Here is a 12,476-nt window from a genome sequence, read left to right on the forward strand (position 1 = left end):
GTTGTCCCCGCTTACAACTAGAGTAACCCAGCAGCCAATCAAATATCTTTAGGGCTCAGCAAAGATGAGCCCTTTTCCCACAGTCCGTCCTTAATGAAACTCTTCTTGTAAAAAGGTAGAAGACTGGGAAAAAATAACCCTGTACCGAGGGCTCACGCTCTCCTAGCCCTGGCAATGGGGTGAAAGTTTACGACACACTTTCCCCTACTGACACAGATACCTATGCGCTCATTGGTTCTTTGTTGGGTGCGTTCAACTTTCTCGACTACACGGCCCAATCCAATCCAGCTCATAGAAGTATTATGTTTGAAGTGCTGTGTGTGCATGTTTGTGTTTGTGCAGCTGAGATTTAACCCTTATAACTTTTTCATCACACGAAAACTAATTACAGGAAATTTGGAGGTGAATCGGTTTCGTCCCCACCATCAACAAGAATTTAACTAAGAACACAGAGATTGAAAACAAAGGCAACTCTTCTCGTTTGAATGGTTCTCAAACTGCCGTGGTTCACTGTGAGTAAAAAATCATCATTGTTTAATTCTTATTGCTTGCTATTTGGTGGTAAAAAACTGGAAGCAACCCAAGCCCCACCCAAATTTTGGGTCACCCACCGCCACTGATTTTCTTCCATGATTTTGTCAAAATTTCAGTTCACAAAACTGTCAGGTCGGGTAGACAAAAAGAAGACCAAACTGTTAATGCAATATGAAGCCACTGATATACATAACGAGGAATTCTTTGCAAACTGAATTCTAACGAAGAGTGAAGAGCTAGTCTTCTTAAGTCCAGAGTCAAGGAAAACTTAACAAACAATTCCACAACACTCTATCATTCTCCTTTAAGAATCGAAAAGGGTAACTTTCAGGATCTGAGAGACAAAAAAAATTAAGATAATGAAAGATGACCATTCAGTCATTCTCGGGGTATAGAAGTTTGATACACATACAAATCAAGCTCTCACCCCCCCCCCCTCCCAAAGCCCAATAAAAAAGGACATACACTTACACATAATTGGAGAAAGAAGGAAAGAAAGAGAGAGAGCACGCAAAAGAAGGAGTATGATTTCTTCATAAATTACATACAATATCCCAGTTGTGTAAGAATGAAAGATGTTTATAGTGGTAAAATAATGAATGGCTTTCTGTTTCACTCAGTCTGTAATTTCATACTCAGTTTTAAACTGGTCTTTTCAACATACTAGGGCCTCTAACAACAGTAAACACGCTGCCTAATAACCGAGAATACAACACCGCGTTTCATAAAGCCTCTGATGAAATCATGACCGCATCAGGCGAGATTCGAATATTATATGAAAATCGTGAATCCCACACTTTTTCTTTAAAAAATTACCATCTAAGGTAAAAAAGTTTACGACAGTATTATTTCTAAAAGGTAATTGACTAGATTGATCCATTTAGTTTTAATGTCTTGAACGCTAAATAATGACGGAAATCAGTGTTTTCCCTCTCCTGAATTCACGATTTCATCAGGCAACGGATGATAAGAAATCAGAATCGCAAAGATGATATGAAGTAAATGTTGGCAACACAAATAAATACATAAAAATTTCAAAACAATGGTTAATACAAAATATCTTTAATGATTTTTCAAGTCTATACACAGGGTACATAAGGCAAATCGCTTTGGGCAATAAGTAGCAATAGGAAAGAATCACATCTTATACATAATTATTTGTATATGTGTGTCATCGTGGTGAAATCAGGCTCTCGTCAAACTGATGAAAGCAAAGAAACTGGCATTTTCCTAACCATTAAGCAATTTTTACTATTTAAAAACAAATCTTTGCCCCCACACTTTTTACTTTTAAGTCTATTTAAAAACACATTACAGTATGGATTTTACTGAGGAAGAAAAAAAAAAGGAAATTTGCTGTTTCCAAAGATGTTCAAGCTTTGGAAGCAGCACATTTTGCAGTCATATTCTTCGTTATGTTACCTCTGTCAAAGGTGACGCCACCTCCTTCAATCACAAAAAATCTTGACTTCTAACCATGATAGATGAGTTGTGTTTTTTTCATCACAAGCAAGACTAATTAACAAGCTTTAAAATGATACCAATGATTCACTCCTCGTGCCAAAGTACTGACGAGAGCCTGAAAATACCATGTCATGACTCATATAATATTATGGATTATTAATTACAACGTAGGCCATTAGTTCCACAAAGTGAAGTATCTCAAGAACTTTACAGTAGACTATACTGCACTTTCTACTGTTCTGAGCTTAGTTGATTTTTTTATAATCAAGTAAGCTTAGATCGTACTAATTTAAAGAAGATCTCTTCCATAACTTGCGCTGAAAGAAAACAGATCCTTTGTTCAGAAACAGGAATGTTAGTTTGAATTTCAGAAATGACAACAACAGCATAAAAAACAGGGCCGACTTGCTAGATTTCTTTATCTGTTTCATATAAGACTGACTTAGATAAGTTCACCATCCAAACTATAATAAAATAGTCTGAACAGATATTCATTGTCACTACCATCAGGCACCAACTCAAATTTAGGAATATCGAACAACTGTCACAACAACATTCCTTTATAGATGTAGATGGTAGGCATGTTAGATCTAGATAAATTTGGTAAGCCTTGAAAAACAAAAAGACGAGGCAATTTACTTCTCTCACTCTAGAACTATGAAGAAGAAAAAATGTCGGAAATTTACTGGATTCAATATTGACTTAGAACATGATAAGTAAATTTGATTTCACTCCACAAAACTTTGTAACGTACTCAGATGGTGGGCCTCCTAAGACCTTCTAATAGAACACCCACACCTGAATCTGTACCGTTAGTCAATATTATAAACACTGAGGAAACACACAGCCATGAGGAAAGATCTCTTCCAAATGCACTCAAGCCTTATACATCGACAAGAAACAAAACTACAAAGGAGGAGAAACAGGATAATAAATAATAATAGTGGTATTCATATAGTGCATGTCCACGCTCTGCAGCATGCTCAATGCATTTTACAACTATTATTACCCCCAGCAGACCCTAGAACACAACTCAGGAACATTCTCGGCTTCCCTGGAAGCATACAGCGCAAGCTGCAGATTACATGCACAAAAACACTAACAAATCACAAGATGTTTCAGCATCTATAGCTGGGTACCCACTCCTACCTGGGTGAAGTGAGAAATATTTGTGTTGAGTGCCATTCCCAAGAACTCAATGTCGGACCCTTGACAGAATTTGAACCTGTTACCTTATGCTTGAGAGTGCAAGTGCCTTGCTAACTAGACATCAAGGCCATAACATAGACAATGGAGTACAGAAAAGAGGAACAGCAACAATTTGAGGTGGAAGGTTTCTATCACTGTGAGGTGGAATGTTTCTATCACTGTGAGGTGGAATGTTTCTATCACTGTGAGGAGAGAGCACTAAATATTTGAAGCATCATGATGAAATCAGGCGCTCGTCAAAATAATGAAATTAAAGATACTGGCATTTTTTGCTGGTTTGGCAGTTTTTATCGAAATTTTGTTTTTTTGGCTCAACACCTTTTAATTATGTCCATTTAAGAACCCATTTCTGTGTAGATTTTACGGAAAAATCGTTTATTAAAGGCACAAAAAATGTAAATTGTCGTTTTCCACAGATTCTCAGGCTACGTAATAACCAACCTTTGGCACCTATTTTCTCTCTAATTTTAAAACTGAAACCAGGCGACCCCTCCTCTTTCCATCGCAAATATCCCGACTTGTATTCAAGATAAATGGGCATTTCCTTCATCAAATGCAAGACAAATGAACAAGCTTTAAGGTGATACCAATTACTCTACATGGCCAAAAATTGACGAGCGCCTGATTCTACCGTATCGTGACACATATTGTACAGTCATCTGTCACACAAGAGGAAAAAAAGTCACACACATTTTTTAACGTAAACAAGGTGCAGCAATTCAACATGTAAACCATTCCCTCATCTCTCTCTCCGTTTAGACATCACACACACACACACACAAACACACACACACACACACACACATGCACACACACACACGCACAAGCTACATAAAAGGACTGGTGGGATGAGCAAATTGATTACCAATCATTCATCACAATCGGTAACCATGGTAGCAAAATGCTTAGCTACAAACCATTCACATTGAATCAATCACATAATAATTTGCATATATATGCTTGTAGACTTGCAGTTTTAAAAAAAAAGGGGGGAAAGTGTTTCGCGTAGAGAACTTGACCACAACTTTTATAATTGTGTAACAAACTCCAATCAGTAATAACAGCTTATCTTTGCTTAATATACATGTTCTGGGTTGTTCTTTTCCAAGAATACCTGATATTTTTTTTTAAAAAGGGAACAATAGTTTATCTTTTCAACTATTATTTGTTTACATATTTTTTTATATTCGTGGGAAACATAAAGACAAATTGTTTGACAATATAAAAAAGGTAAAAAATGGTTCCTTTTGACAAAGTGCCATGACACAAAAGGTAGATTAGAGCTAACTAATTTTGACAAAAAGTTCCATGTCAAGCATTTGATATACGGTATGACATCTTTTAAAGTTTGTTTCGCCAACAGCTTCTAGTGTTGACAATGCTGAAATCTTTTCTTCCGTCATAGTCTATACACAGGACATTGCTGATAAAAGTTTTTAAAAATAAATGTCAATGACTTGTCTGGGCCCCTGAAGTGACATTATTGTCAGAATTATATTAGCCTATACTATCACAAACTTGATTAGAAAGGTCTAACAACACTCTCAGTAAGAACACAATTCACACAAAATCTATTTTTACTGCGATTTACACCAGGAATTTTTTTTTTTGCACTTTTAAGAGTGATAACAAACAAAAAGTCCCCATCTGCAAACAATATTGACCAACATTGGTTCCCAAAAAGATAAAAAAGTTTCGCCGACAAACTGATGTTTCACAATTAGAGGCTGCATAAATTATCAGTTAATTTTTTCCATCCTTTGTCTACTACAAAAGTCTTGATGGAGGTGGACAGAAAAGTGTTTTCATCCCTTGGAAAGTTCACAGCAGTGCCAACAGCCACAGCACCCATTCACGTAGAAATTAAAGTAGTCTCAATCTTGAACTAAATCTGAAATGAAAGGCAAAAAAAAACCCACAACTGCACATACATATCTAAAAGCACAAGTGAATTTCTTTTTAATTGTAAATTGAAAGTCAATATCATTCATTCTTTTGATATGAATCACCAAAAAAGAAACTCATTGAAAAAGAAAGTCAAAATGCAATAACATCATCAAAAGACAGCTCGCGTCCTGTCGCTCTTGCACCATCAGTGCAATCTTATTCTTCTTCAGGTGTCAAATTTGGAGCAGAAATTGACAGTCCTTCCTGCTGTTAGTCGAGTCCTTCTGATTAGACCATTGTTCTTCTGATTGTGCTGTTTGCCGTACAGCTAATTAGGCCATCTGTGTATGTTGTTCCCTGTCTTTCTCTGCTCTTTTTTCCATTTACCACTTTTTGATACATCTCTGGTTTCCATCAAGACCTCTCCTCCTTTAAATTTTAAACATCCTGTTTTGAGTCAACATTTCTTTCCCAACACAACTTAATCCTTTTGGTGCATAAATTTGCTATTTTTGATCGTTTTATTTTCTATTTCTTCACATTGAAAATGTATCCATCTGTCTGTGGCTTCATTGCATTTCTTTTTCACCTATCAATCTCTTTCCCTATATTTCTTTTCAAGTACCAAGTATTACTGGAGTTATCTACTTTTTGTATTTTTCCCATTAGGTGATGGATATGTGTGCATCGGCTGCTTTTTGAAGATTTCCTTCCATTTTTTTCCACTTTTCTTCTGTATTTATCCGATTTTCAAGCAACTCAAACTCATCCTCGACCTCTAAAGGTTATTTTATCTGCATTTTTTTCATCAGTATACAAAAGGTCTAGCTGTAATTTTAGTAGTCTTTTGCTCTTCTATACATTTTTTTAGTTTGAGTTTCACTCTTTCCACAACAGGCATGTGATCATTTCCATAATCTGCTCTTGGTATCGTCTTACGTGATGTCATTAAAATCCTAAAGCATTCTAGCATAAACGTGTGTAGTTTACTTGGTTTCTCACTTTGGCCCCAGGTCTCTTCCATGTTTAACATCATCTTCTTGAGCAGGCTCTTCAAACAAGTTTCATCACAGCAAGTTGTGTTCTTTGCACTATTCTACAAGCTTCTCATCTCTTTCATGACATCACCAATTCTGAGCATTTGAAAGTGCTCTCAATTCTTCTTTTTCCAGTTTTCCATTGAATTGAAAAGAACAAGAAAAATGCTATACATTACCTACAAATAAAAAAAGATGGATAGTAAAATTATACTGTCACTTCAAATATATAGCATCAGTTTTAGGGGGCAGAGTCTGCCCCCAATCTTACCAACAAATTGGCCTGTACGTGAATAAATACAGAAGCAAATATTCATAATCCACCCTGCTACCCCATCCATAAAAATGAGATGATATGAAAGTCAGTTCCTAAATAGTACTGTTTATGTCCATTAACACTGATGGAGTATTAACTTCTGTCTGGTAAAAAGAAATGAAAGTAAGCTTTGTAACACGTAAGCGAGAATGTTTAAAATACTTACATGTCTTCTTGGTTTTCATGTATTTTTTGTAGCTGTAACACAGAGAAAAAAGAGCACAATGTAAGTTAAAGATAATAAAAATATTGAAACAGTTGATTTTACAAACCTTTTCAAAGTATGATTTTGAAAGAAGAAAACAGAATAGATAGATATAGCCTTTCATCCCGCTATATAAAATATTTACCACAGATCAAACAATAAAAAAAGGGTAAAAAAATTGTAAAGGTTGACACAGAAAAACAACAACACACGAATGAAAAAATGGTTAAAAAGTAGCAAATATATCACTCTAACAGATTGCTCTTGAACAAGCTGCCACTTTATTTTTCATTTCTTTTTTTGTGTGTAAATCTTGCAATGAAAATAAATATTAGTTGTATTTATATCAACTTACTAATTTGGCAATGTCTACCTCAAGCTACTTTTCTAGCTATAATCTCCAATACCTTTCACCTCAAAGTTCATATATTATTATTATTTTTCTAACATTTCCCTTCCGCAAAATATAAACAAGCATGTTCAAGGAAATAACCTCTCATTTATCAACCACCACCTTCTTTTGTCTACTATTTCATCAAATTCTTCTTCTTTTTCCTACTTCTTCTTCTCAAACTCCGTCTCTTTTAGTGCTCACCTGTTAGATCTCAAGAGCAGTCAGCTGCAATTTCTTCAACCCAACAACAACTGACTGATATACACTGTCCTATTTTTTCATTTGTATGTCCTTGCGTGCCAAAGTACTGTTATCAATTATCTATACCCACCAAAATTACATCAGCTTTTCAGAAAGGAATAATTTTTACTTGAGACCTTGAATTTGAAATTGCCAGAGTGTTTTTAACATACTGATGGTGTTACACATGTAACTGAAAGAAAGAACTCTTGGTAACTTATTTTCTTCCTACAACCAATGCCCAGATTGATTTGCCGGTCGTCCAAAACAAACTACTAAATTGGTGCACACCAATAATCAGACCAGTCACCTCAGATGAGAGAAGATTTTTTAGAAGTCCAACAATAACTCCCTTATACTTTCAAAAGCTAATTACCGAGTTGAAATCAAAGCACTGCATGGGTCAATAGAATTGATTTGGCAAAAATCCAAACTTTTAAAAGGATTGGTACACTGTGCACAGATTTTGGGACATATTCTAAGAAGGCCTTGGCTTTGCTAAGGCGTGATTGTTACACAAGCTCAAAGACACACAGAAACATACTTGTGCACATATATAAATATACACGACATACACATACATACACATATACACACACCCAAATACAACAAACAAGCCCCCAAACACACACGCATACCCACGCATACACACACACGTGCGTGCACAAACACACATGCACCCACACGCACGCACGCACACACATGCGCGCACATACACGCACACACATACACACGCGTACACACACACACACACACACAGACACAAATCCCTTAGAGTTACTTACTTTTTGTACAGCACGATGGCCAGAATGATGAGGATGACACAGCAGATAAACATAAAGATGGCCACGGCCACCAAGACCCACCACAGGTCCCTCCACTTCAGCTCATCTTCCGATGACTTGGACGGGTAGCATTGCTGTTCAAGACAAAAGAGTGATTGTGATAAAACGAGAACAAGAAGACTCTTTATATCAAAATAGTACATAGTTTTCCTAACAAGAAAAATAACGAACATATCACTGAATTATATTTCCCTCTTTTAAATCAGTTACAACGAAGAGGTAATTTCAGCAGTGGTAAGCGCTGCGGTGTAAAATAATACTTAGAAAATGAATTAAACACAAGCGCCCCCCCCCCCCCCCCCTCCCACCAAAATAAAACCTGATGAAAAAAGATAATGATTTGATTCTCACTATAAGACTATGATTATTATAATAATAATAATAATTATTATTATTATTATTATTATTATTATAAGCAGTATGAGTGAAGTATCAATGGTTATTCAGACTCTGGTAAAATATGAACAAATTTTCATCGGAGCACACAAAGACTTAGGTTTAGAACGTACCCCTCGGTCAATGTATTTGTACGTGGCATTCTTCAGCACATCACTGAAACCCTTCTGCTCCATCAGGTCCACAACCTGGCGGATGTTCAGGATGGTCTTACTGTCAACGTCTGAGGCCAAGAAGCAAACGTCCGTCCTGCAACAACAGCAACAATAAAACAGTACGGATGAGACTCGTAGACACTGAATTGTAATACGAAAAAATTATGGCCAAAAACTCGTAAGATAACACTGAGCCAGTCACTCACCGAAAGGAAAACAAAATATGAAGAACTTGTCCTCTTTCTTCGAGTGTCCATCAGTATCGATGATGACTACAGTAAAGAGTCATAAAATTCTACTGCAACACCTGAACTCAGAACACAGGCTCAAAGGCCATTCAAGGTAATGAAACCATCACTTACAAGCTAGCTAAACAGAAACCTTACAAATTAGAGCTTGTCATCCCCAATCCTCCCCACCCCCTAAAAAAAAAAGAGAGAAAAAGATCAAGAGGAAGTCGGGCAACATACCTGGCAGTGTTTGAACCAGACTGTGATCTGTGTTCCGAGACACTAAGGAACTGCAAAGTATACCTTGGTGAGACAGCACTCAGACCACTGAAAAAGAAACCACAATGAAAGAATAAGCTCTGGACGATCAGCACAAGACAATACACTTGATTTTCCTTGTAGATATTCCATGTGAAGGAAAGAACAATGAACATCACTATCCATTTTAATAAATGCAACATTTCAGAGCCAGACTCCACAGAAAAAAAACAAAAACTCAGTACATAAATAGTAATACAGACCTTTAATTCACAATAATCAAATGCCAGTAACAATAGAAGACCGGATACACATCGTCGGCTCGCTGTTCAAATTATGTACTGAGCTCAAAATTTTGAATTGCTCTTTCAATTACACTTTCGTAATCTGTGATAACGGTAGCATGTGCTCTTAAAATGATTTGTTCAAATTCAAATCCTAAACATTAGAAGAAAACAAAGAAAAATACATAATGCAGATACAATTAATCATTAAAAGAATGAAACCGTTTGTTCTCTCTCATTCGTACATTTCAACTGCTTGCTAACAAAATGTGGGTCAGAGAGAGGGAGGGCGCAAAAGGGACCTTCTTTTACTTCATTTGATTTCAACAAATTTTATTTGAGTAGAAACATAGCATAATGAGTCGTTTGTGGCAATCGGGTTGTTTTGTTTAGATATATCGGGTAAAAGCTTGGTTTTCTATAAACTATGTATGACTGTGTGTCTCCCCGACTTCAGATGATTATAATTCTAGAAGACTAATACTGTTTTCACCCACTTGTAGGGCTTGAAAAAAATCTGAAATCTGATAAGAGTAATGTTATGTCATCAAAAGGCAACATGAGACCAATTATGTCATGTTGCTACACATTTCACTTTTAAGTATTTTGTACACTTTCTATACCGGTACAGAGTGAATTTTGCATTCCCAGTTGCAAGGACCCTTACTAGCATATTATGAAGAACACCATTTAATACAACTTACTTAATCAAAACCAAATGTCCTCTTATACAAAATTAAATACATTGGGGGGGGGGGGGGGGGGGGGGAGACCTCCAGTGGATAAATGAGTAGTGAGTTTAGAGGTATGTTTGCCATAGTAAAACAATTTGCCCTTCCTCCATCAATAACATTTTTAAAATTTATTTATTTTCTTATACTATTCATGACAATAAACATGCAAGATTCCTATTTTCATTCCACTTCATCAGACACATATTTATCGTCTTTGCACAAATTCTAGAAAGCTGACCTCTAGTGCAATAAATTCTAATACAATAAAAACAGTAAACTGATCAAAATAAAAACCTTGATAAAAAAAACTGAAAGACATCATATAGAATGGCTAAAATTTTCTCCTTAACAAAAAAAATAAATAATAGCAGTTATCCTTTCTCAATGAAAACATAACACAAAGTTGAAACTTAAAAAAAGAAAGCAACCTCTCTACCCCACACACAATCTCAGCTCACCTGATGAGAGGTTCTCCCAAACTATAGCCCTGACTGGCTGGAACCTTGAGAACCAGCTTTACAGCTTGTCCAAGTTCATAGACGTAGATCTGGAAAATATGGAAGGAAAGGGGGAAAAATTTTAAGAACTTACGGTGGAAATGGTTGTAAATGTTTAAAGCACTGTGCATAACGATTTAGATCATTTAGGAGGCTGGTTGCTTCCACCAAACCTGCCAGACAGGGGCAACCTGGGCTGATTGAAAGATAAATTGTCCCAGCTAACCAATAGAGTTACATTGTGTACCAGAACCTCCAAAAGAGGGAATCATAGTCACATCATCCGCATCAAAGAAGAGTATAACCAGAGGTGTTGGTCACATATCTGAGGTAATTTTAGATTTCAGGATAATGCAATAAGAGAGTGCACACTGGAAAAAGACTTGAACCAATTATTCAAAAGACAAGAAGACAAACACAAAGGGATTTAAAATCTCCTCTTTTTATTTTACCTATCTCCTCCACACACAAATATTCCCTTGATTATCCAATACGTAAAGACAAAGTTCCAAATAATGTTATTTTCCAAGATCTTATCTACGGCCTACACTGTGACATTGTCCCCAGAAAACTTACATCTCTCATAACATGATTAAAAGACATACTACATAATACCCAGTGCACACTGCAATAAGGTTTTGTCACATCTCCACTTGATACATTTGATTAGCCAGATTTTCCTTTACGGATGGGCAAAAGCTATCAATCTGGCAAGCTTTGATCAATTTCTCCAAAATTAAAAAATGTTTGTATTTTTCTTTATCACAAATCTGATACGTCTAAGGAAAACAGCCTTTTAGAAGTCTTCTCCACTTTTGCACATGAAATGCGATAGGCCCTGATAGGACTCCTGGGTCAAATTTAATGAAGCAAAGCAAAGGTCAACTTGTTAAAGGGTGCACTGGTGCCACCATTAATCAATCTGACCCCATCAATCTGATTATACTGATGAACAAAATTTTTAAAGTCTATAGCCCACATCTTACATGGTAAAGAAAGAGTGAAGTCCAGCACTTACTGAGATTATCTGCTTATCAAACAGATCGCTGTTCTGGGCATCTTGCGCCCGCACCTCCAGGACGAACACACCTCCGGAGAAAGCTTTATATGAGCTGAGAACTGTGAAGATGCCTGTGTTGTAGCCATCACCATCCACTTTAAAGGCGCTGAGACCAACAGAACCGCTTTCGCCTTGGGCAAAAAATACAGACCTCAGGATTTGGTAGTTAATAGCGTTGTTGCCTTTTCCATCTGCATCCCTGGCATCAAAAGTATGAACTCTTCCAGAGGGACCATCGACTGTTGCATAGGTATTTCCAGTAGCTTGAATAGCTGTAAAGTATAGGAAACCAAGTGTAAATGAGGTAACAAATCTATGGCTTCATATTCAAAGACTTTGCTTCAAAGTCAAGAGAAACAGATACTTCTTTAATGAAAAAAAGTATATTTAAAATGGATGTGGATGGAAATGATTCCTATATAAAGTATGTTTATATCAGCAAGAAATGTAAATACACAAGTGGTGACCTTTGAGACATTCAGCATAGGTCTTATCAGTGTCCTTGACCTCTTTCCATCACCAGTTCATAACTGTTCTTCCTCTACAACAAGTTTTCTTTTCTTTGTGTCAAAGCTAATTGATCTAAAGAAGGATCATTCCAAAGGCACGGCACTTGGTCCCATAAAACGAAACTTGGCTAGCAAGCAATTTTCAGGAACAACTGGCAAAAGCCGCTTTACATTAATTGAACTCCAAACTTCCACATCTTGGTTTGATTCAAAATCAGCAGT

At 36.5% G+C, this 12,476-nt stretch overlaps 1 protein-coding gene across 1 annotated transcript in view; it reads right to left on the reverse strand.

Annotated features, from left to right (window-relative positions):
* Nucleotides 1–4,327: 4,327 nt before the first annotated feature.
* LOC101856322 (protocadherin Fat 4) overlaps nt 4,328–12,476 on the reverse strand; it is a 59,626-nt gene continuing 51,477 nt past the window's right edge. The window contains exons 36-42 of the mRNA XM_013079240.2: nt 11,704–12,017; nt 10,647–10,735; nt 9,153–9,239; nt 8,641–8,776; nt 8,072–8,205; nt 6,614–6,645; nt 4,328–5,098 (exon numbers count right to left, since the gene is read on the reverse strand). Coding sequence (XP_012934694.1) covers nt 5,082–5,098; nt 6,614–6,645; nt 8,072–8,205; nt 8,641–8,776; nt 9,153–9,239; nt 10,647–10,735; nt 11,704–12,017 — 809 coding nt within the window. The 3' untranslated portion in view covers nt 4,328–5,081. The remainder of the gene's footprint in view (nt 5,099–6,613; nt 6,646–8,071; nt 8,206–8,640; nt 8,777–9,152; nt 9,240–10,646; nt 10,736–11,703; nt 12,018–12,476) is intronic.

Source organism: Aplysia californica, unplaced genomic scaffold (assembly GCF_000002075.1).
Source record: "Aplysia californica isolate F4 #8 unplaced genomic scaffold, AplCal3.0 scaffold00045, whole genome shotgun sequence".
In the NCBI taxonomy this organism is placed as follows: Eukaryota; Metazoa; Mollusca; class Gastropoda; order Aplysiida; family Aplysiidae; genus Aplysia; species Aplysia californica.